The 24,865-nt window shown below is 42.7% G+C and overlaps 2 protein-coding genes across 30 annotated transcripts in view; one reads left to right on the top strand and one right to left on the bottom strand.

Moving 5' to 3' along the window:
• MMP23B (matrix metallopeptidase 23B) overlaps positions 1 to 6,646 on the top strand; it is a 28,048-nt gene extending 21,402 nt beyond the window's left edge. The window contains exons 5-8 of one of the 2 annotated variants that reach the window (XM_070759189.1): positions 141 to 305; positions 4,045 to 4,155; positions 4,789 to 4,915; positions 5,534 to 6,646. In XM_070759189.1, coding sequence (XP_070615290.1) covers positions 141 to 305; positions 4,045 to 4,155; positions 4,789 to 4,915; positions 5,534 to 5,708 — 578 coding nt within the window. In that variant the 3' untranslated portion in view covers positions 5,709 to 6,646. The remainder of the gene's footprint in view (positions 1 to 140; positions 306 to 4,044; positions 4,156 to 4,788; positions 4,916 to 5,533) is intronic. The other variant, XM_070759190.1, reaches the window with a different exon arrangement.
• Positions 6,647 to 9,046: 2,400 nt separating this feature from the next.
• The window catches only part of LOC139171209 (cyclin-dependent kinase 11B), a 28,231-nt gene continuing 12,412 nt past the window's right edge, over positions 9,047 to 24,865 (bottom strand). For 8 of the 28 annotated variants that reach the window (XM_070759154.1, XM_070759158.1, XM_070759173.1 and 5 more), the window contains 13 exons: positions 24,450 to 24,545; positions 24,200 to 24,355; positions 22,910 to 22,975; positions 21,075 to 21,244; positions 20,100 to 20,190; positions 18,961 to 19,082; positions 17,251 to 17,356; positions 17,042 to 17,163; positions 16,374 to 16,481; positions 15,248 to 15,364; positions 13,378 to 13,526; positions 11,260 to 11,449; positions 9,047 to 9,571 (listed from right to left, as the gene is read on the bottom strand). In XM_070759154.1, coding sequence (XP_070615255.1) covers positions 9,479 to 9,571; positions 11,260 to 11,449; positions 13,378 to 13,526; positions 15,248 to 15,364; positions 16,374 to 16,481; positions 17,042 to 17,163; positions 17,251 to 17,356; positions 18,961 to 19,082; positions 20,100 to 20,190; positions 21,075 to 21,244; positions 22,910 to 22,975; positions 24,200 to 24,355; positions 24,450 to 24,545 — 1,586 coding nt within the window. In that variant the 3' untranslated portion in view covers positions 9,047 to 9,478. Of the gene's footprint in view, positions 9,572 to 11,259; positions 11,450 to 13,377; positions 13,527 to 15,247; positions 15,365 to 16,373; positions 16,482 to 17,041; positions 17,164 to 17,250; positions 17,357 to 18,960; positions 19,083 to 20,099; positions 20,191 to 21,074; positions 21,251 to 22,909; positions 23,018 to 24,199; positions 24,356 to 24,449; positions 24,546 to 24,865 lie in introns of all 28 variants that reach the window. The other 20 variants (XM_070759157.1, XM_070759172.1, XM_070759153.1 and 17 more) reach the window with 3 other exon arrangements.

The following is a 24,865-nucleotide window of genomic DNA, read 5'->3' as shown; positions in this document are numbered from 1 at the left end:
TTCTTCTTACAAACTTTTCTACTTAGGAACCTGTTCACAGAACGAATCAAGTTCATAAGTAGAGGTACCACTGTAGTGTTTTTTTCCTACATTCAATTCAACCACTTGATTAGGTTCCTTTTGTTGTTGTCTTTTTAAAGGAGTCTGGCTGACGGACCTGGTTCACGTGGCCGCCCATGAAATTGGCCATGCGTTAGGTCTGATGCACTCCCTGGATCCCAACGCCTTGATGCATGTGAATGCCACCTTGACAGGAAAGAACACGATCTCGCAGGATGAGATGTGGGGAATGTACCGGCTTTACGGTAAGAGGCGCGAATCGGTGGCCCGGAGGGAAGGAAGAGGTTTGGGAATGATTCAATCCATCTCCTTTGCCAGTTTTCCTGATAAAAAGAGCGCAGGTAGCTGCCTCAATGTAGTTAGGCCCGAACGGGAGGCAACAACTGTGCAAAATGTCTACTGATATTCTCAGTCTCCTTGTGTTTTCTTAATAATAGAGTTGGAAGGGACCTTGGAGGTCTTCTAGTCCAACCCTCTGCTTAGACAGGAAACCGTACACTACTACTTCAGACAAATGGTTATCCAATATCTGCTTAAAAACATCCAGTGTTTGGAGCATTTACAACTTCTGGAGGCAAGCTGTTCCACTGATTAATTGTTCTAACTGACAGGGAATTTCTCCTTAGTTCTAAATTGCTTCTCTCCTTGTTTAGTTTCCACCCGTTGCTTCTTGTTCTACCCTCAGGTGCTTTGGAGAGTAGGTTGACTCCCTCTTCTTTGTGGCAACTCCTGAGATATTGGAAGACTGCTTTCATGTCTCCCCGGTCCTTCTTTTCATTAAACTAGACATACCCAGTTCCTGCAACCGTTCTTCATGTGTTTTAGCCTCCAGTCCTCCAATCCTCTTTGTTGCTCTTCTCTACACTGAGAATCCTTTTTGCATTGTGGCGACCAAAACTGAATGCAGGATTCCAAGATTCCAAACAGGGGTTTTGAAAATCCAGTTCCCCAAATCTTAAGACATTTTGCAGAAAAAGCAACTTCTTTGTTTTTTCTTGAAGAAGTTAGAGGGCTAATGACCAGGCGACTGCAAGGAAGTTAAACCCGTCTGTTTTCCAGCATTCACTTAGAACTGAAGACACTTTTTAGATGAGAAGCGAAATGTCTTCAGGGCAAAACAAAAGAAAAATCCAGCTGCCTTTGGGGAAAAAGTGACTGTGCCAAAGGACTCTGATTTGGAGAACTGGGCTTTTTAAAAACCCCATGTAGGTCTGTAAGAAAAGGCGAGAAGAGAAACACACGGAGGAGTGTGTTTTGCGTGTACAAATCTTTGTAATTAAATTATCCACTCAGGGAAGGATTTAATAGAACATAAGAGGAAGTAGGTAAGAAGGAAAGGAGTGAGAGTAGAAGGGGAGGTAGAGAAGGGGGAAGGAACGAGAAGGAAAGGCGGAGAAGTAAGAAGGAAGGAGAAAGAGTTGGTAGTAGGAAAGGGGAGAGAAGGTGTAAGAAGGTAGGTACTAGAGGTGGAATAGCCACCTGAGATAGGAAGAGGGGAGTGGAGAGAGGGAAGATTGAGATGGATTAAATAACAAAATTTAAAAATGGGAATGCAACTTAGGTTATTGTACTATTGTTTTTAAGCAACAATATTTGTACACTGATTTTTATTGAAGGTATATGTGATGTATGTTTTTTTAATGTTATTGATGTGGAGGAAAAAATAAGAAAAACTTTTTCAAAAAGTAAAACGGAGCAGGAGTCTCCATAGGGGAATCACAGAGCACGCGTTTTGTAATTAAAATTAAAATTGGTTTTGTTACTAACCCTCATGAAGGTGGCATTATCTTCTATCCAAATTCTTGGATGAGGGCTTCAGCAGGCGGTGGGGCTTTGAATCCCCAACCCCACCCGACTGTCCTTTCTGGGCCTCTGAAAGCCAGGACACATTGGGCAGAGAAAATGATAGGTTTCTAATCCAAAGTTGAAATTCAGCTGAAGGGAGTTTACCTCTTGGAGCAGAGAACATTTGAGCTGTGGTGGAAGACAGCATCTGAGACGGTGGAGAGCAGGGGACGAAATATATATCTATATTTTATTGTACTATTTGTGTTTCAAACTGTTTGAATTGGCAGTAGTGGTAATCTTTGTCGTGCCAAACATGCAGTCCACGCCCGTTTACAAAGAATGGGTGGAATTATTTTCTTTACCAATCTGATCAATTGAAAATGTTCTCTTTTCTTTGCGTTTATACTAAATATTTATTTTCTGGAAATCAGCTGTATCTCATCCCCTCCTTTAGCATCGATGCCGGTGGCTTCTCGGCACTCTGAAAAACCTCAGCAAAATTAGAACAGGAGAGGATTTGTGTATTGGAACTTGTGAAAACATCAACAAAAGTTATTCTCCACCCCCCCTAAAGTTGGCTCCATCTTTAGGAAATATAAAGAAGCTGCTTCATATACCAGTTTTACATGCCACAGGAGGAGAAAAGTGCTAAAATGTTGAGCTGTTGGGATTAAGTTCCATCCTCAAGTTTCCTCCAGAAAAGTAAACCAGCCTGTTTAATTTTCCAGCTAAATCCAAACTTTAACCATGATGGGAGAATCAAGGTTGCTGCTTATGGATTAATTAATCTTGTGAGCCGCCCCGAGTTTTCAGAGAAAGGCAGCATACAAATCTAAATAATAATAATAACAACAACAACAACAACAACAACAATAAATTAGTGAAATACGAAGATCTAAAAATCGAGCTGCAACGACTCTGGCATAAGCCAGTGAAAGTGGTCCCAGTGGTACTTGGCATGCTGGGCGCAGTACCAAAGGATCTCAGCGGACATTTGAAAACCATCGGAATTGACAAAATCTCCATCTGTCAATTGCAAAAGGCTGCTTTACTGGGATCGGCAAACATAATTCGCCGCTACATCACGCAGTCCTAGGTGCTTGGAAAGCGCCCGACTGGTGATGAAATACGAAATCCAGCATAGTGATCTCGTTTGCTGTGTTGTACTGACATAATGTCTTACAAGTGTCATGGCTTACAAGTGGAATACTCAAAAAGGAGACAGGAGGACTAATACTGGCTGCACAAGAACGGGCCATTAAAACGAATGCTGTCAAAGCCAGAATTGAAAAACCGACAGACAATCCAAAGTGCAGACTCTGTAAAGAAAGAGATAAAATAATTGATCACATACTCAGCTGCTGCAAAAAGATCTCACAGACTGACTACAAGCCTAGACACGATGCTGTGGCACAGATGATCCACTGGAACTTGTGCCAGAACTACCATCTACCAATAGCAAAGAACTTGTGAGATCATAAGCCCGAAAAAGTGGTCAAAAATGAGTAAGCAAAACTACTGTGGGACTTCCGACTAACTGAATTTTGAAACATAACACACCAGACATCCTGATTGTGGAGAAAAAGAAAGTATGGATCATCGACATCAAAATCCCAGGAGACAGCAGAGTTGAGGAGAAGCAGCTAGAGAAATTAGTGAAATACGAAGATCTAAAGATTGAGCTCCAACGACTCTGGCGTAAGCCAGTGAAAATGGTCCCAGTGGTACTTGGCATGCTGGGCGCAGTGCCAAAGGATCTCAGCAGACATTTGAAAACCATCGGAATTGACAAAATCTCCATCTGTCAATTGCAAAAGGCCGCTTTACTGGGATCGGCAAACATAATTCGCCGCTACATCACGCGACAGTCCAAGGTGCTTGGGAAGCGCCCGACTGGTGATGAAATACGAAATCCAGCATAGTGATCTCATTTGCTGTGCTGTATTGACATAATAATAATAATAAAAATAATAATAATAATATTATTATTATTATTATTATTATTATTATTATTATTATTATTATTTATCCTGCGCTTTAGTTAAGTTGGGCCACCAAAACCTCGCTTTTGCGTAAATAGTAAGGTTAAAATCAAGTCAGTCACAAAATGAATGAGAGGTGACATTTCCAGCTTTTCTTCTTGGGAATTTTAAAGTGAAATCCTGTTATTTTTTTAAAAAATACATTTTTTTCCAGGCTGCAAAGACCGACTGTTTATATGCCCATCATGGAGTCGAAAAGGATACTGTCGAACGCGCCAACGGTTTATGAAAAAGCACTGCCCCTACAGCTGTGATTTTTGCTTGGGTAATTCTCAAATCTTCCTTTTGTGGCAAATTCTCTACACAAGTATTTCTCAACTTTAAGAGGGGCAGACTTCAATTCCCAGAATTCCTCAGCCAGCCATGCTGGCTGGGGAATTCTAGGAATGGCTCCAGCCTTCTTAAAGTTGCTAAGATTGGGAAACACGGCTATAAAATAGTAATTAGTTTTTAGTAGAAAGGAGCTGCTGGTGTAATATTTTTGCCAGAGTTCAAGAATCTCTCTGCATCATCGGACTTTGGGAAATCCAAAACCCCAAAATTTGTTTTCTAAATGGAGTTGGGAAGGGAGGAAGTGACAACGCTCTGTCACAATCCCAGCAAAACATCATCATCGTTTGCTCCACATCTGTCCTGGGAGGGTGGTGACATGAAAACAATTCCAAAGAAAAAAGAATGAACTCTTTGCAGAGTTCAAATCCGTCACCAACAAAACCCCCGAAAGAAATTTAGGGATTTAGCAGATTTTAACAGATCAGGAAATGCAAGGCAGGGCATTTCCAAAAAGATCGCTACTCTGGATCAAACATCGCTTTTTAAAATTTTTGGTGAGGGATAACTGTGTTAGTTGCCTTGTTTTAATTCTCAGCTGATGACTCTGTTGTTTCCCACTTTCCAGATTTCCCTTTTCCGACAGTGGTACCCACTCTGCCGCCCCCAAGGATGAAGACCCGTATAGTTCCTGAAGGCCGGAACGTTACTTTCCGATGTGGCCAAAAAATCATTCACAAAAAGGGGAAAGTTCAGTAAGTTATTTGCATCTGGATTTTTTGGGGACTCTTGAGAGGAATGCCAGAGAAAAAGTTTTTAAGGCTAAAATGTCCTTTTTTAAAAGGATGGTTCCGTAGCTGCCAAATCTACAGGCTAAAAAAGATCTCCATGTGGCCTCTTTTTATTAAGCATGTTGCATGGGCTAAGCCTTGTACAATTGATCAAACTGATTATTCTTTTATTTTCCTTTCTATCCCCTTCCTTCCTGTTTCTATTTGTCCTTCCTTTGTCCTTTTTTTCGTTCCTTCCTTCATCCTTTTTTCCTTCCTTTCTCTCCTTCCTGTTTTTTCCTTCGTTTCCTTCTTCTTTCCTTCCTTCCTTCCTGTTTCTTTTTCCTTCATTCTTTTATTTCTTCCTTTTTTCATTTTTTCCTTCCTTCCTGTTTTTTCTTTTTCCTTCCTTTCCTTCCATCCTGTTTCTTTTTCTCCTTCCTTCCTGTTTCTTTTTCCTTCATTCTTTTTTCTTCCTTTTTTTCATTTCCCCCCTTCCTTCCTGCTTTTCTTTCTCTCCTTCTTTCCTGTTTTTTCTTTCCTTTTCCTTCCATCCTGTTTGTCTTTTTCTCCTTCCTTCCTCCCCCCCTCCCCCCCATGCAGTTGGTATAAGGAGAAGGAACTGCTAGAATATTCCTATCCTGGCTACCTGTTTTTGAATGGTGATCACATGAGCATCATCGCCAACGCCATCAACGAAGGAACATACACTTGCATCGTGAAGAAAAAAACCAAAGTCTTGACCACATATTCTTGGAGAGTCAGGCTGAAGCGTTAATGTGGACTGTGTGCAAGGACTTACAGACACACACACCAAAGTCACTCTACGCCGATCCACTTCCTCACCTCTGTTGCCGCATTGCACTTTCAACAGCCGATCCGCATTCACAAAAACCAAAATTCCCAGGTTATCCCTTCCAGAAGGAGACTGCAAAAATATTGGTTTCTTCCCTGCATTTGTTATTCTTGGCCAAACCTGCCGGGAATGATAGGACGTGTAGTCGAAGTCATAAAAAGGTTCCAAGGGGAGAAGAAATAGGCTATGACACAAGCTAAAAGAGCTGCTTTTAAAAAAAGTTGCTAATATTCATTAGGAACCATTTACACTTATATTTTCACCTACCTTCTGCTACAATCTGGAGCTTAGTGCTCTGCTACGAGATTGTTTTATTAAATCTGTCTTTTCGTCTTTCCCGATGCTGTTCAAGATGGCATATTTAAAAACATCCCTCCTTCAATTCCCCCCCCCACAATAAACATCAGGTAGCGTAGGGTTGGGGACTTTGGATTTCGTCAAAACAGAGGCGCAACTAAAATTGTATAGCCAAGGCCTTCGTCGTCGTACAGTTTAGCAAAACATCCCAGCATACAGTGAATTCCTGGGCTGAGCTTTTCCCCGCAAAGCAGATCTTATGCAAAACCAAGTTTTCAAGTTTCACGCACTACCTAAGATTAGAGATCACGTACTCCTCCAAATTACAAACTGGGTTTTCTGCCTTATTTAGGGAGAAAGGAAAGAAAGGATCAAAAGAAGAATTCCTTCGTTAAACCTTTGCATTAAAAAAACAAACAAACAAACAAACTTGGGTCAACAGCCTTTGAAAGAATTTGCCAGCTCATATATATTTTCTGGAAAGGTACAGAACAGTTGATTCTTAAGGAATTTCACCATACATTGTACCCTTTTAAATAAAATAAAGCATTTCCATACTGATATTTATTTTTTGCTTGAGAACACTTTATTACCCCGAGACATGATCGTATACAGTGGTACCTCTACCTACGGACACCTCTACTTATGAACTTTTCTAGATAAGAACCGGGTGTTCAAATTTTTTTTGCCACTTCTCAAGAACCATTTTCCACTTACAAACCCGAGCCTAAAAAACTGTAACCAGAAAAGGCAGGGAGAAGCCTCCGTGGGGCCTCTCTAGGAATCTCCTGGGAGGAAACAGGGCCTCCCCCCTCCCCGAGGTTTCCTCAATCGCACGCATTATTTGCTTTTACATTGATCCCTATGGGAAAAATTGCTTCTTCTTACAAACTTTTCTACTGAAGAACCTGGTCATAGAACGAACTAAATTCGTAAGTTACAGAGGTACCACTGTAATTAAAACACACAAAGACATGTGTTTGAGGCTTATTAGCTTCCCAGCAATGAAATTTAACTGGCTGGGAAAATTTCTACGTATCTAAAAATAGCCAAGCTTGAGAAATAATACTGAGTTATGAGTTCAGGACACCCTGACTCAGTTCAATTTGTCAGACACAAGGAAAGCCCAGACATTCTTGGGCAACAAACAATGTTCGTAAGCCACATTGGAAGCGTTAAGACATGATTGGGCAAACAATGTTAATCAGCCCCATTAGAGAAAATGCCAGGCATTCCTCATGCAAATAAGAAGACTCCACAGAAAGGCATAGAGACTGTATTCATAGTCACTCTAATCTTTAGTTAGCTGAATCATGGTTTATCTGATTAATTCAATTTTCTGATTCCATCCAAGGCAAGGAGCGGAAACAGCGAAGACAGGAAAAAACACACATAAGATTTGTTATTTTGTGGTTGGGGGGGTGTTGTCATCTCTCTCTCTGATCGAAGAAACAGAGAAGATTGACGGCAGAAAAAGACCTCAAGGTCCATCTAGTCTGCCTTTATACTATCCCCTGTATTTTATCTTAGGATGGATAGATGTTTATCCCAGGCATGTTGAAATTCAGTTACTGTGGATTTACCAACCACATCTGATAGCTCCTGTCAATCTGGCTTCCCTCACCAACTGTGCTTGTTGTGAAATTCGCAAATTACATGACCCTGGGACAGCGGAAATATCCTAAATGAATGGCAGCTGTCAAGCGCCCTAATTTTGATCCAGTCACCGTGGGGATGCTGCAATAGCAATAGCATTTAGATTATACACCGCTTCAGTGCTTTTACAGCCCTCTCTAAGCCGTTTACATAGAGTACGCCTCTTGCCCCCAACAATCTGGGTCCTCATTTTGCTGACCTTGGAAGGATGAGTTCACCATGAGCCTACTGAGATTCAATCTTAACTGCAATGGCCGTTAAGTGAAACAAACAACCGCAAGTCACTTTTTTTCAACGCCACTGTTAATTTCAGTCACTAAACAAAGGCTTGTAAGTTGAGTATTCCCTACAGATATGTATACAACAGGCTTCGAGAATCCGACCTGAGGCACAAGGGGGCATTTGAGAACTCACCACATAGGGATGTCATGTATATTCATTTTCAGTTTAGAAATTCATGAGGTTTCACACCCTAAAACAGCTGCGCTGTGTAATGCAGCAGAACACTTATTTTATGCTCACTTTAGGATGTTTCCAGGCTACCGTTATCCCTTCTCAGAGAAAGGAGGTGTTCGTAAAAGCCAAAATCAACCCTGCTGCATTCAGACAGCTTTGCAAATTTCAATCCATTCTTGTCAACACACACATGATCTCTTTTTTGGAAACCTTTTTTTAAAAAAAGGCAGCATTTGCTTTTTTGAAATCTCAGCTGGCCCCTTGAAAATTAAGTTTTGTCTAAAATCATCCTGAATGGTTTATGGCGAAGGAAGCTGTCAGGAACAGGTGCATTTGAAAACACAAATCTTGAAAGTAGTTAACTTACCTTATGAAATGCTTGGAAGCTAACAACTAGATCAAAGTCATCTCAAAAAGGCAAACTACGCTATCACAATCTGTATTTTCATTTCTCCTCTCCCTTTTCTTTCTTTCTTTTCTTTCTTTCTTTCAGCATCTGATGCAAATTGTCTGCAATTGGATTAAAGTAAGATATCAACACATTTTTCAAGTCAGTCAGCCCAACTCAGCCAGTGGGCAATTCTTTTTAAGACCTGAAGAAAATGCTAAAGACTTAACTTCCCCCTCCTCCCCTAAAAAAACCCCAGGAGAAATTGTGTTCATCCTTGTCCGGTTTCCCTGATTTTTTTTTCCTAGCCCAAGAGCCGTAAAACATGACATCCTTTTACATCTTCTTCTTCTTCTGCCTGATCCCAAAGCCACTGTTGGAAAGCTAGAAGGAAAATTCACCAAGTGTTAAAATACAATCATACTCAAGGATAAAGAGAGCAAAAAAAAAACCAACCCCAAGGTAATTTGTACTGAGTAAACAATTAAAAATCATTTTCTTTTTTATTCTACATATGTACAAGCAAGGGGAAAAAAAGAAACTAATCTGAATGGGAAGAACATAAATAGAAACGAGAGGTGTTTTCCTTTTTTTTTCTTAAAAAAAATAGTTCTTGAAGTTAACTGGGATTATGTTCTCATGATGGTAGTGGTGTTTATTCCCCCTCTCTCCCTGAAAGGGTCCTTGGTTTTCTCGGATTAATTCCAATCCTTAAAAAAGGAATCCAACTTTCTCTACTTTGATCCAGAAGCTGGTCCCAACTGCAGAGAATATTCTGCCCAAAAAATAAAATAAGTAATCAGCGTAGCCTGATGATTTTTCGTTCCCCCAGAGAACACAAATTCCCTTCCTTTCCGGTTCCTCTCGAAAGACTGAGCCCTCGGCCCCCTCTGTTTTAAAACTTCAGGCTGAATCCAGGCCCTGCGGCTGACGCGCCTTGGTTCGTGGTCGTCAAATGGAAGCCGGTATCTTTTATGTCGTCGTCGCCCTGCGGAGGCAAAAGGACATATTTTAGAATAGAATAGAATTCTTTATTGGCCAAGTGTGATTGGACACACAAGGAATTTGTCTTTGGTGCAGATGCTCTCAGCGGACATAAAAAAGACACATTTGTCAAGAATCATGAAGGACAACAGTTAATGATTGTCAAAGGGATCAAATAAGCAATGAAGAAACTATCAATTATTAATAAAAATCTCAAGATACAAGCAACAAGTTACAGTCATACAGCGCTAAGTTGGAGGAAAAAGGTGATAAAGAATAAGAAAAAACTAGTAGAAATAGAAGTGCAGACTTAGTAAAAAGTCTGACAGTATTGAGGGAATTATTTGTTTAGCAGAGTGCTCTGTAGCGACGTTTTGAGGGTAGGAGTTGAAACAGTTTATGTCCTGGATGTGAAGGATCAATAAATATTTTTATCGTCCTCTTATTGGCTCGTGCAGTATACAGGTCCTCAATAGAAGGCAGGTTGGCAGCCATTTTCTACAGTTCTGATTCTCCTCTGAAGTCTGTGTTGGTCTTGTTGGGTTGCAGAACCAAACCAGACAATTATAGAGGTGCAGATGACAGACTCAATGATTCCTCTGTAGAACTGGATCAGCAGCTCCTTGGGCAGATTGAGCTTCCTGAGCTGGCGCACATTGACTTACAACCAGGGGTGGGCTGCTGCCTGGATGGGGGGGCGGGGGAGGAGGACACAGTGGAGTAGCGAAAATGGAGCTCCACCCCAGAGCACCCAATTTGCACTGAAAGAAGTTGAAAGAAAATGCAGGGCGGCCTGCATAAGCCACGCCTGTGGTAGTAAAAACCTTGGTAGCCCTTCACTGCTTACGACCCACGATTGAGCTCAAAATTTCTGTGGCTGAGGGAGTCCATTGTTAAGCGAATCCTGCTCCAAAAGACAACCTTCCTTGCCAAAGTTGTTAAGTGAATTACTGTTGCTAAGTCACTGACGTGTTTGTTAAGTGAATCTGGCTTCCGTATTGATTTGGCTTGTCAAAAGACGATCACAGGACCTCAAGGCACTGCAATCGCCATAAATGTGAGTCTAACCCAATCTTTCTTAAATAGTGGGGCGTCCCACCCCACGGGGGGGGGGGGGGGCAGAGCAATGCCGGGGGGGGGGAGAGGCATGATCCCAGGGAGCATGGGGGGGGGGGTTTGGCCGTAAGGGTTTTTTGCACCGAACAATACCACACAGCACAGAGCAGGAGATATGAAGTGCAGATAACAAATCCTTTAAGAGACACCATGAAAAAAATATTTAACAGCGGTGAAAAGAAAGGAGGAGAAAGGTGGAGATCATGAGACAAACACAAGTCTTCCAGAGCTCAGACGAGGAAATATGACAAAGAAGCGTATGTAGCGCTTGGCTTCACTGTGACTATGGTGGGAGACGAGGAATGACCGGTACGTTTACTGTGTCTAAAAATGTTGGCAGCAGACAGCATGAAGCCAAATAAATTAAGGGGGTCACTTAAACACATTACACCCCAATCATGTTGATAAGCCCCTTGAGCTTTTTCAGTGAAAACATCCCAAATATTGCAAACAATCCTTTTGGTGTGGGGTGCAAAATGTTTACTTCTTCCTGGGGGGGGGGGGGGGGGACGTGTTTCTGAATATAATTGAGAAGCACTGGTCTAACCTCAACCCTAAGGCAGGACTAGAACTTACCAGCTGACTGTATCCCAGCCCTCCTTCTGGGGGTCGTGGGCTTGTGCCACGTTTCACTCGCTGTTGTTCGCTTTTGGCCGGCCACGTTGGGAACATAGAGGGGTCTATGGGTTGTGGGGTCTCACGGAAATATTCGTGCTTCAAGCCGTCTTCGGCAGTGATCCTTCTCCCGGGGTAATAGGTCAAGAATCTGGAAAAAGCAGAAATACACAATGCATAAACTGAAAAAAACGGAATTCACATCTGTTAGTACTATGTACAAGACCAGTTGGGTTGGCAATATATAAATAAGCTAAAAATGAATGTTTGTATTGAGGTACTATAGGGAAGGGAGGGAGGAAGAGGGAAGGGAAGGAAAGGAGGAAAAGGGAATGGGAAGAGAGAAGGAAGAGAAGGAGGGAGAGGAAAGGGAAGGAGGAAGAGGGGAGGGAAGGGAAGGGAAGGAAGGGAAGAGGGAAGGGAAGAGAAGGGGGAAGAGGGGAGGAATGGAATGGAAAGGAGGGGAAAGGGAAGGAGGAAGAGGGGAGGGAAGGGAAGGGAAGGAAGGGAAGAGGGAAGGGAAGAGAAGGGGGAAGAGGGGAGGAATGGAATGGAAAGGAGGGGAAAGGGAAGGAGGAAGAGGGAAGGAAGATGGCAGGGGAAGGGAAGGGAAGGAAGGGGGGGGGAATCAATTTCTCATCCCAACTTTCAGGCCCTGGACCAAGCTCAATCAAGATCAGCCAAATACTGCCCCCTGCTGGGTAAGCCTGATATAGGTTTGTGATTTCCCACAATACCCTTGAATAAAATTGTAGGAACAAGTGGGCTTATTACAATGCTTTCTTTTGGTGTGGAGTGCAAATCAGTGGACTTAGGGACAACAACAACAAAAAAACCTGGATTTTATCCAAACATAAAACAAATAAAGGCAAATCTACAATACCCAGCTATACATCTCCACCCCATGTCAAGTCAACGAAGCAGTGGAAGTGATGTGCCGGTACCTGGAGGCTGTTGGGACCTGGATGGGTGTCAACAAACTCAAACTCAACCCACACAAGACGGAGTGGCTGTGGGTCTTGCCTCCCAAGGACAATTCCATCTATCCGTCCATTACCCTGGGGGGGGGGAAACTATTGACCCCCTCAGAGAGGGTCCGCAACTTGGGCGTCCTCCTTGATCCACAGCTGACATAGTAACATCATCTTTCGGCTGTGGTGAGGAGGGCGTTTGCCCAGGTTCGCCTGGTGCACCAGTTGCGGCCCTATTTGGACAGGGAGTCATTGCTCACAGTCACTCATGCCCTCATCACCTCGAAGTTCGATTACTGCAACGCTCTCTACATGGGGCTACCTTTGAAAAGTGTTCGGAAACTTCAGATCGTGCAGAATGCGGCCGCGAGAGCCATCGTGGGGCTTCCTAGATTCACCCACATTTCTGCAACACTCCGCGGCCTGCACTGGCTGCCGATAGGTTTCCGGTCACAATTCAAAGTGTTGGTAATGACCTTTAAAGCCCTACATGGCATTGGGCCAGAATACATCCAGAACTGCCTTCTACCGCACGAATCCCAGCGGCCGATAAGGTCCCACAGAGTTGGCTTTCTCCGGGTCCTGTCCACCAATGTCGTTTGGTGGGCCCCAGGGGAAGAGCCTTCTCTGTGGCGGCCCCGGCCCTCTGGAATCAACTCCCCCCAGAGATTAGAACGGCCCCCACCCTCCTTGTCTTTCGCAAATTACTCAAGACCCACCTTTGTCGCCAGGCATGGGGGAGTTAAGATATTCCTTCCCATAGGCCATTACAAGTTATGTATGGTATGTTTGTGTGTATGTTTGGTTTGAATAATAAGAGTTTTTAGTTGTTTTATTAAATTGAATTGTTACATGTTGTTTTTTATCATTGTTGTTAGCCGCCCCGAGTCTGCGGAGAGGGGCGGCATACAAATCCAATAAATAAAATAAATAAAATAAATTTGTCCTTGGGTAATGGTCAGAGAGGATTGGGATTAACTGTCAAAATTCCCTAGGAAATGACAGCTGCCTCTCTCCTTATCTAACCCTGGGGTGGGAATAGAGCCCAGATTCCGATCGCAGAAAAAGCAGACTTGCTTGCTTTCTCGAAAGGAGCACCCCGACTCACTTATTCATGAGATCGAATCCTTGATCCGAGAGAAGGGCACCAAACCGTTTGCGGAGGTTGTTGTATGGGTACTCTGTGAAGGTCATTTTTTTGACCGCTGGCAGCTCGTTATAACCCGGCCAGATTTTTTCACTCGGAGTTCCCAAGTCCTGTAAAACAAGAAAGCAAAAGATTAAGGGAGCTAGGTTTGAGAATGCTTATCATTTAAAAACAGGTTTTCGATAAATAATAATAATGAAACAGCTTGAACACCATCGGAATTGACAAAATCCCGATTAGTCAATTCCAAAAAGGCAGCCATAATTACAAAAGGAAGAGTGAATGGATCTCAATGGCCGATTTTACACCAGATTTACTGAATAACTCTGCCTGCCCTTGCCACCACTCTGCAGGCAAATCCAGCCCATGTCACAGTTATATTTCTTATCAAATCATCTGAAAAAGATTAAATCATGGGAACTGCGCCGAAGTTTAATAAACTGAGATGCCCCGTTGCTCATCCAAATAACTTCTTCAGTGAAAATGAAAATTTAAGTTAGGCAGATTCCTTGGAATGTATTAACTCTCTCCATACAAACCACAGGGGTTTCTCTCCAAAATGTATTGCGAATGTAAACCTTAAAACCTTTTCTGATGCTCTTGACCTGGATGATTGAGTCTTCATTTTAAAAGATTTAACAGATTTGGCAGAGATCTTGTATGAGCCGGGGTAGAGTGCTGTACTGCAGGCCACTGAAGCTGACTTGTAGATCTGAAGATCAGCGGTTCAAATCTCATCACCGGCTCAAGGTTGACTCAGCCTTCCATCCTTGGTGGGTAAAATGAGGACCCGGATTGTGGGGGCAATAGCCTAGCTCTGTTAAAAAAGTGCTATTGCTAACATGTTGTAAGCCGCCCTGAGTCTAAGGAGAAGGGCGGCATAAAACTTGAATGAGTGAGTGAGTGAGTGAGTGAGTGAGTGAGTGAGTGAGTGAGTGAGTGAGTGAGTAAATAAATAAATACATAAATAAATAAATAAATAAATGTCATCTAGTCCAACCCCCTGCCCAAGCAGGAGACCCTGCACCATTTTTGACAGATGGCAGTCCAGTCTCTTCTTGAAAGTTCCCACAACTTCTGAAGGCAACTTCATCGGTTGATTGTTCTCACAGTCAGAAAATTTTTCCTTATTTCCATGTTGAATCTCTCCTTGACCAGTTTCCATCCACTGTTCCTTGTCTGGTGCTTAATCTCTGTGGTAGTCCCTCAAATACTAGAAAACCACTATCAGGTCTCGCTCTGGTCCTTTTCTTTACTAGACTAGCCATGCCATGTTCCTGCAACCATTCATTGTATGTTTTAGCCTCCAGACCCCTAATCATCTCTGTTGCTCTTCGCTGCACTTTTTCTAGCGCCTCAATCTCTTTGCATTTGTTATCAAAAGTTATGCAACCTGGCCAAAACTGCAAAAACCACACATACCTTCATAGCTGACATTGTTCTGATGAAATATTAAGACCCCTCTGTTCCATCATAAAACTGACAATAGCAATAGTAATAGCACTTAAACTTATATACCGCTTCATAGTGCTTTTACAGCCCTCTCTAAGCGGTTTACAGAATCAGCCTCTTGCCCCCAACAATCTGGGTCCTCATTTGGCCCCCTTTGGAAGGCTGGAAGGCTGAGTCAACCTTGAGACGGTGGTGAGATTTAAACTGCTGAACTACAGCTAGCAGTTAGCGGAAGTAGCCTGCAGTGCTGCACTCTAACCACTACGCCACAAGCTTGATTGGTGGATAGGTGTGAATGTTAATCTTGGCTGCTGTCAGACAGCATTGTAACCAGCTTTTAAGTCAAGGGATAAGAGAGTAAGTGCCACCGTTTACTTACTTTGAAAACTTTATTAATTTGGTCGATTTCGGATTTCCCTGGGAAAAGTGGCTTCTGGGTTAACAGCTCTCCGAAGATGCAACCCACAGACCACATGTCGATGGCTGTGGAATATTCCTGGGAAAGAGAAGGGGGAAAAATGGGAAATCCACTCAGTGGGATTGTCAAACAGCAGCGTGTCAAACATTCTGGAGAACTGTCCTTAAGATTGGAATCAGTTTGAGGTGGACGTAGCGGAAACTAGAAATGATTTTGGGCATCTCTGATTGGCCCCGGAGGCAGAGGTTGTCCCCCACTTACAACATTCACTTGGTGAATGTCCGAAGTTACAACGGCCCTGAAAAACCTGACTTTATGGCCATGTTTCAGACCTACAACTGCTGTAGCAATCCTCAGGGTCACGTGATTGACATCTAAGGATGCTTGACAACTGGATCGTATTTACGACGGGGTCACATGACCCTGTTATCATGGGTAAGCCATATTGTGGCCGTAAGGGCCCACAGAGTCGGCCTTCTCCAGGTCTCATCCGCCAAACAATGTTGGTTGGCGGGACCTCGGGGAAGAGCCTTCTCTGTGGCGGATCCGACCCTGTGGAATCAACTGCCCCCAGAGATTCGCACTATTCTCCTCCCTATCAATCTTCTGGAAAGCCATTAACACCGGGCTTTTCCAGCAGCCCTGGAATTAGATTGACTGCTGTGTGTGTATGGTTCTTTTAAAGTTATTATTTATTATTATTACTGATTTTTATTATGTATTTGTGATTGTATTTTAATATTATTGTATTTATCGCATTTGTTAGCCGCTCTGAGTCTGCTTTGGAATAAGCGGTATAGAAAATAAATAAATAAATAAATAAATATGACTCGCTTAACAAACGTTGCGAGAACAGTCGCAAAATGGGGCGAAAACTCACTTAACAAATTCCTTACTTAGCGACATAAATTTTGGCAGATGGCCGTGAGTCGCTGTACAAACTCTGCTTGTACAGAAAGTCCTCAACTTACAACTATTCTTTTAACATGCTTCAAAGTTATGGCAGACTGGAATCCAAGATACAAAGGGAAACTACGTTTACAAAAAGAGCTGCCGTTTAAAAACCTTAGCCAGCAATATTACAAACCTTGGCGCCAAGTAAGAGCTCGGGCGCTCGATACCACAACGTCACGACAACTGGGGTATAAGGCTTCAAGGGAGAACCATATTCTCTGGCCAATCCAAAATCTCCAACCTAACGAGAGATGAAAATAGAAGGCTTGTTGGAGTAAATACATAGAATTACGAATTACATGTATAGAATTGATTGCCAGTGTCCCGGTAAACATCCGAGAAATAAATCAGAGTCCAAACCTTGGCCTTCTCCCAAGTTCCAATTTATAGGAGAGGGAGGGAAGGAGGGAGGGAAGGAAGGAAGGAAGGAAGGAAAAGGAAGGAAGGAAAAGAAAGGAAGGAAGAAAGGACGGAGGGAAGGAAGGAAAGAAGGAAAGAAAAGAAAGGAAGTAAGGAGGGAGAGAGGGAGGGAAGGGAAAGGAAGGAAGGAAAAGAAAGGAAGGAAGAAAGGACGGAGGGAAGGAAGGAAAGAAGGAAAGAAAAGAAAGGAAGTAAGGAGGGAGAGAGGGAGGGAGGGAAGGGAAAGGAAGGAAGGAAGGAAGGAAGGAGGGAAAGGATTTGTTGGGAAATATGTAAATCTCTGCTGTTCCTTATGCCTGTATTTTAACTGGAGTGGTGAGTTTGCAGGAGGACAGTAACCTTGCAGGGCACAGAATTAAGGCAAACCAAAAAATGGCTTACTTTTAAAATACCAGCATGACTCAAGAGCAAGTTAGAAGTTTTCAAGTCCCGGTGCAGAATCCAGTTGTCGTGGAGATGTTTTACCCCGCGGAGCAATTGAATCATCAAAGTTTTCACTTCCCCTGGAATATTCAAAAATTGGGAGTGTAAAAAAAGCCGAAACTTAGAAGTCTCTCTCACCCAAGAGAAGGGGTGTAACTGGGTCTCACCTGGCAGAAAAGGCTGTTTCATGGTTTCCATCAAGCTTTTGAGGTCATGTTCAACGTAGTTCATTACTATGTAGATCTTGTCCATGTTGCTACCGACAACGATCTCCTAGATCCCAAGGAAAGAAAAATATAGCAATGAACTCCCCGTCGTGCCCACTTACTAGCTCTCGTTCCTTCGTAGCGGTTTTTAAAAAAAACAATAGACTGCTGTATCAGTGGGGCAGACAGTATATAAATTTAATAAATAACAAATACATTTGTCAGGGGAAATGCTTGCCTCTTGGAATATTCTTAGCAAGGGACTGAAAAATTCAAATTCCAGTAGGGTGAAATCACAAGACATAAGGGGGGAGTCACATAATAACTGTGTTAACTACCATATTTTTGGAGTATAAGACGCACCCTTTTCCCTCCTAAAAGCAGCTGAAAATTTCATCTTGTACTCTGAATGTAGCTTTTTCGAAGCTTTCCCACCCAGCCCTAATGAGATGCTAGCGATCTTCCTGGCCCTTCCTGGCTTGTTTTCATTGCTACGGGGGTGCTAACAATCTTTCCGGCTTGCAGGATTTTTTCATTGCTACTCCCTCCAAAAAAAATTTCCAGCCCTAAGTCGTTGCAGGCTTGCTTTCATTGCTATTCCCTTTGAAAAAGGTTTTTTTCCCCAGCCCTAACCAGGGGATAAAATGATGTGCTGTAGCTGACCAGACTAAGGACGCTAGCCAGATGAATTATCTGGTAGGTGTCCTGCCTGGCTATTGGGTTAATTCATTCAGAATGAATTCAAACAAATTCAGAAAGTCTCTTTTATAGTCAAAGGCTTGAAAAGCACACACAAAAAATTACTGTTTCATTAGTCCCCAGAGGCGAATTACTCACACCAACAGTCCATTTGACCTCGAGGCGTGTGCCAAAGCAGAGGAGTAATTTATGGAGCAATAAAGTCAGAATTTCACACTCAAATCCTCACAGCCCTTTCCAGCTTAAGTGTGTCAGAGTTCACAGAAGTTCCGAAACAGAAAGCAGCCCCACGCTGCTCAATCTTCTTTTTAACAATAAATGCCCACGCCCAGCAGTCCAAAACCTTCCTTATTTATCATAGTCTCAGCAGTGTAATTACCCCCTGAACAGCTGCACTCTATTATCTGTTTTGGCGCCTGCGCAACTGTTCCCTCCATCCCAGGATCCTGCGAACATGGGGATTCAAGATAGGGTCATCCATGACATCTTCCCCTTCTGAGTCCAAGGACTCTCTAGCTGGGGAACTAGCTGGTGGGCTGTCTGCACCCATTCCGCAGTCTGACTCTTCCCCACCACTGTCTGCCTCTGCTAGTGATTTATCTTCACTGTCCGAGGCAGTTGGCCACCAGACAGGTCTTCTATAAACAGAGGACTCCCACAGATCCACATCAAAATCCCCAGCTACAGGAGCTGGCCTAGAGCCAACCACAACAGATAGATTTCACACACACACACCATATTTTCCTCTCCCAAAACATTTTATAGGTGTGCCTTATATTCTAAAAAATATGGTAACTTAACAACTGCAGTGTTTTCATTTGACAATAGTGGCCAGAAAAGTTGTAAAATGGGGCAAAACCGAATTAACGAATGTCTCGCTTTGGGCTCAATTGTGGTCGTGTTGTAAGTGGCACGTTGTTGTTTTTTTAAACAAAAAATGAAAGAATCTCTAGCAACCAAAAATGTGCTTACCCTAACAGTGACAATATTCGGGTGCTGAGCTTTAAGGATGGTGTTGATCTCTCGTAGGGAAGTGATCGGAAATCCTTCCTTCTCCTTCTCCATTTTTAATCGCTTCAAGGCCACAATTTCATCTGAGAAATAAATTAATTAATTAATAATAATAATAATAATAATAATAATAACAATAATAACAATAACAACAATAACAATAATAACAATAATAACAATAATAATAATAATAATAATAATAATAATAATAATAATAATAAAAGAGGAGCATAATTTGATCACAGGCAGCTTAGTTCTTTTCCCATCTGTCCACTAAACGGGGCATGGAGTGTTTCAAAGCCAAGCGAAGGTTTGTTTGTTTTTTAATTCAGAAATCATAGCCTGAGTCCAGAAAACCCGTTTACTAACTCCAAACCAGATTCTCAATCTCTGAACCCCAGCATACCTGATAAAAAGAATTTTTAAAAATATTGAAGGCTGGGGCTCCAAAAATGAATGACCATGATTTTTTTTTTAAAATCATTGAATTAAAAAGGACTCAATCACCAGGTTTTGGAAAACAGGGTGGGGTCAAAGGAAAGGATTTGTGAGAAATGAAAAATTGGGTCCTTGGGACAACATATTTATCCTGTCGTTCGTTCAGAAGCTCAAGTGGTCATACAGAGCATGCCTTTGTTTCTTCACAATAACCCTGCAAGGTAGGCTGGACTGGCAGAGTAATTGGCCTCGGAAGCTGCTAGGGCTATTGGTACATTAGAACCTCGGTATCTCAGCCAGTTTTTCTTTAAAGTGGAAGTTAAGCATTAGAGAATGTCCTCTAACTACCTTGCATTGTGCTCAAGTTTAATACCCGCCATAAAAGAGCCGGGGTGGCGCAGCAGGTAGAGTCCTGTACTGCAGGCCACTGAAGCTGACTGTAGATCTGAAAGTCAGTGGTTCAAATCTCATCACCGGCTCAAGGTTGACTCAGCCTTCCATCCTTGATGGGTAAAATGAGGACCCGGACTGTGGGGGAAATATGCTGGCTCTGTTAAAAAGTGCTATTGCTAACATGTTGTAAGCCGCCCTGAGTCTAAGGAGAAGGGCGGCATAAAAATCAAATAAATCAATAAATAACCACCCACCCATCCCAATCCTACCTGTTTTTTTGTCTTTCGCTCTGTACACCACACCGTAAGTCCCCTCCTCGATCCGATTCAAGCACTGGAATTCTTCCACGCTACGGCAGCCCTGTGCAAGAATGAAGGAAGCGAAAAATAAAATAAAAATCATTTTGGGAACTATCTATCTATCTATCTATCTATCTATCTATCTATCTATCCATCCATCCATACACATACATATACACATATATACATCTGGTACATCCTTTTCATTATCAGCAAAAATGTTACACACACACATATATATATAGCTTTGAAGATTTGTAGCTAGGAAGCTAAACTCCTTATTTAAATGGTTAGTTATATTTGGGTGTCTTTTTTTATTCCTTCTGAGGAAATCTAGGGGTGTAACAATGGGTTATAAGTAGCTTTTAAAACATAAAAAGGTGGGAAGCTTGTTACTTCCTGGATTGGGAAGAGCTATCTCTTATATAGGTCAGCTCAGCCCAGGAGGGGGACCAAGGTACGCAATGGACAAGCAGCCCTCGACTTACAACAACTGAGTGCAAACTTTCTGTTGCTATCTGTTCCTATCATCCATTTCCTCCCACTTAGAACTGTAGGACTGTAACTTGTTGCTTGTATCCTAAGATTTTTATTAATAGTGTTTCTTCATTGCTTATTTGACCCCTCTGACAATCATTAAGTGTTGTACCACCTGATTCTTCACAAATCTATATTTTCTTTTATGCACACTGAGAGCATAGGTACCAAGATAAATTCCTTGTGTGTCCAATCACACTTGCCCAATAAAGAATTCTATTCTATTCTATTCTATTCTATATGAGACATTTGTTAAGCGAGCTTTGCCCCCAAGTTACGACATTTCTCGCAGATTTGATAAGTGAATCCTTGTGCCAACTGCTCGTCTCGGCGCCGTTGTAATTTTGAACTGGTCTCTAAATGAATGTTGTTAAGTTGAGGGCTCAACCTGTATGAGGTCCGTCTCACCTGCAGGGCTGGGAGGTATTTGGGCAGCTCTCGTTTCAATTCCACGGGCGAAGAGATCGGGGAATCGGGAAGATATTCGCCTTCCGTCATGGCGTTGGACTGTGGGCTTCCTTCAACAATGTCATCTTCCTCAGCTTCGCTTCCCACAGAATCCTGGTCAAATCTCGACTCTGTAACTTGAAATGGTAGAATCAAATCGGGGGAAGCCGCTTTGAACTCCCATCCAAAAACGGCCCTTGTTGTTTATATTTGGCATTTTAGACATAAAAGGGATTCTAAATGCCTATCGCAAATTCTGAAAGTTTATCTTCTCATGAACCGTCTGGAACCTACTTTTTAAAGCCATTCATGGCTTGAGAGCCTTAATAAGCGAAAATAAAAAAGTGATTTAACCTCTTGAGTCAGTTAACTGCAGTGGGATTGGTTGGGTTGGGTTGCCATCAGGGGACCATCCCCTACGGACATTGGTCGGCAGTTCTGATGTCATAGAAAGGGCGGGCTGATTGTTGAGCCTGGGCTACTCTACCTAGTAACAAGTGTGACGTTTTGACAGAATCACCTAAAATCACCATAATGAATCCCAGCGACCGGTTAGGTCCCACAGGGTCAGCCTTCTCCAGGTCCCGTCAACTAGGCAATGTCACTCGGCGGGACCTAGGGGAAGAGCCTTCTCTGTGGGAGCCCCAGCCCTCTGGAATCAACTCCCCCCAGCCCCCACCCTCCCTGCCTTGCATAAGAGTTTAAAGACTCACTTATGCCACCAAGCTTGGGGTTATTAGACTCTACCCCATAGCCAATGAATGTATAGTAAGCTTGCTGAATGGGATGTGTGCACGTTAATAGGCTTTTTAGTTTCTTTTTAAAGTGTAACTCTTAATTTTAACTTATTTTTATCTCAATGTACACTGTTTTTTATATGTTGTGAGCCGCCCCGAGTCTTCGGAGAGGGGCGGCATATAAATTTAATTTATATCAGAAATGATGATGATTATTATGATGATACTTGTAAATGTGCCATCTGGGCAGTTTTAAAGTTTTTCCTGTAACTGTGCCATCTGGAAACTGGAAACTGTTTCCCTTTTCCTATCAATGTGCCATCTGGGCAACCTTTATGGTTTTGGGGAAACATGGCTGGACAGGCCAAGCAGTAATACAGACTCAACCTTCATGTGAGGCTAAATCAAGCCACCCAACTCCATATTTGTAACTACATGAAGCTGTGGTAGCACAGTGGTTAGAATGCAGGATAGTAGGCTAACTGCTGACTGCCAGGAGTTCGATCCTGACCTGCTCAAGTTTGACTCAGCCTCCCGTCCCTCCGAGGTTGGTAAAAAGGGGAGCCAGATTGTTGGGGGCAGCATTGCTAACTCTATAAAACACTTAAGAGGGGGCTGTAAAGCACCGTGAAGTGGCATATAAATCCAAGTGCAATTTTGCTATGATGTTAAGGAGGGTTAAGTCCTGAAAAACAAGCCTCCCTTTATATACTGCTCAAAGAAATAAAGGGAACATTCAAAGAACACATCCTAGATCTCAATGAATGAAATATTCTCATGGAATACTTTGTTCTGTACAAAGCTGAATGTGTACAACAGCATGTGAAATTGACTGTCAATCAGTATTGCTTCCTAAGTGGACAGTTTGATTTCGCAGAGGTTTCATTTACTTGAGTTATATTGTGTTGTTTAAGTGTTCCCTTTATTTTTTTGAGCAGTGTAGAATGAAAGTGAATCATCCCAGGGAAAATAATTCCGACTTTCTGAACTATCCTAGAAGGCCTGAAGAAGAGACAAGGACATAAACTGAAAGCCCACGCCTCCACCTGATTTCCTTACCAACTGGTAGGTGGTCTCCGTTTTCTCGTTCCTCTTCTTCGGTCATTTCGTCTTCGCTCACCTCTTCTGCAAAGACAGATGAAAGATGCAGTTCAGAAGCAAAAGCAGCTGTTTCACAAAAAGAGAGAACGGAAATCAGATTCCCAGAACACTGCGGTGGTTTAAAAAAAAAACTGGAACAGCTTAAACTGAAACACACCCACACACTAACAGCCCGAAGGTTCTGGGTGTTGCAATCTAGAACAGCAAGAAGAGGATGGACTGTCCCTTGAGCCAAGAAGTCAAAAGATTGAGCAATAACCACTGGCATAAATCTATATTTCGGTTCTGCCAACTGTCGGCATACAGGACCATGATACGTAATCATTTGTTTGGTGACTGGAGTTATAGCGGTGCTGAAAAATGGCCTTATGACTATTCCTTGCACTTACAACTATAGTAATGTTTCCCGACATATGATCAAAATTTTGTCCTTATGTAACCACAACTGGGACTACCAACTGCTGTTGCTAACGATGCAGCCCACCTGATGTTAGGAACATAGAAAATTGATGGCAGAAAAAGACCTCCTGGTCCATCTCGTCTGCCCTTATACTATTTCCTGTATTTTATCTTAGGATGGATCTATGTTTATCCCAGGCATGTTGAAATTCAGTGACTGTGGATTTCCCAACCACGTCTGCTGGAAGTTTGTTCCAAGCATCTACTACTTTCAGTAAAATAATATTTTCTCACGTTACTTCTAATCTTCCCCCATTGTGCCCCCTTGTTCTTGTGTTCACTTCCCTATTAAAAACACTTCCTGAACCTTATTTAACCCTTGAACATATTTAAATGTTTCCATCATGTCCCCCCTTTACCTTCTGTCCTCCAGACTATACAGATCGAGTTCATTAAGTCCTCCCTGATAGGTTTTATGCTTAAGGCCTTCCACCATTTTTGTAGCCTGTCTTTGGGCCTGTTCCATTTGATCCATATAATTTTGTAGGTGAGGTCTCCAGAACTGGGCACAATGTTCCAAATGTGGTCTCACCAGCGCTCTATGCAGCGGGAGCACAATCTCCCTCTTCCTGCTGTTCTACCATAGCTAGGCAGCCAAGCATTCTAATTGCTTTCCCTACCGCCTGACCACACTGTTCCCCCATTTTGAGACAGTCAGAAATTACTACCCCTAAATCCTTCTCTTCTGGAGTTTTTGCTAACATAATATTCCAATCCCATTTAGTGCCATTAAGTGAGGATTCTTGTAACTACAGCAGAATGAAACGAGGGTTGTTTTCTACTACTAACCAGCTGACTGTTCAGACACTTCCTCTGAATTGCTTCCTGTCTCCTCTTCTTCTTCCTCCTCTTCCTCTTCTTCCTCTTCAGACTCTTCGCTGCTGGATTCTTCTTCCTCCTCTTCCTCTTCCTCCTCCTCTTCTTCTGAAGCCGATCCCGATTCCCCTGGGGAAAATGGAAAATAAAAAAATGGCAATCTCAATTCTTCAGCCCAAACGTGGCTACTGCGCTGAAATCGGCACCTGCACCTAAAAGCTACCTGATGACGTTTCGGCCGAGCTGGTTTTTCGCTCACTGTCGCTGATATCCTGGAGATCTGACAAAGGGTCTTTTCCTTCTGGTTTCTCCTCTCTCACTGCAGGGAGGAGAACAAACAAACAAAAAAGAGCGACCTTAGGGGACAAAGGAACTTCCATTGTACACGGGTTGCAATTTGACTTGTTTTTAAAACCTCCTTTCTTAAGACCAAGGAGGGTTTTCATTAAGACGGAGGGGAATTTTCAGCATCAAGACCACTGAGGACTATTTAAAACATAAACATCTGGAAGATGTCTGGTTGGGGGAGACCATCTGGAAAACAGGCCCCACCTGATGTTCATTAGATGATGGTCAACAGAATTGAACAGCAATGCTTCCCTCATGAATATGTTTACATTCTTTTGGACCATTGAATAA

Source organism: Erythrolamprus reginae, chromosome 8, assembly GCF_031021105.1.
Source record: "Erythrolamprus reginae isolate rEryReg1 chromosome 8, rEryReg1.hap1, whole genome shotgun sequence".
Lineage (NCBI taxonomy): Eukaryota > Metazoa > Chordata > Lepidosauria > Squamata > Dipsadidae > Erythrolamprus > Erythrolamprus reginae.
The sequence above is the reverse complement of the archived record's forward strand: the minus strand, read 5'-3'. Positions and strand labels throughout refer to the sequence as shown.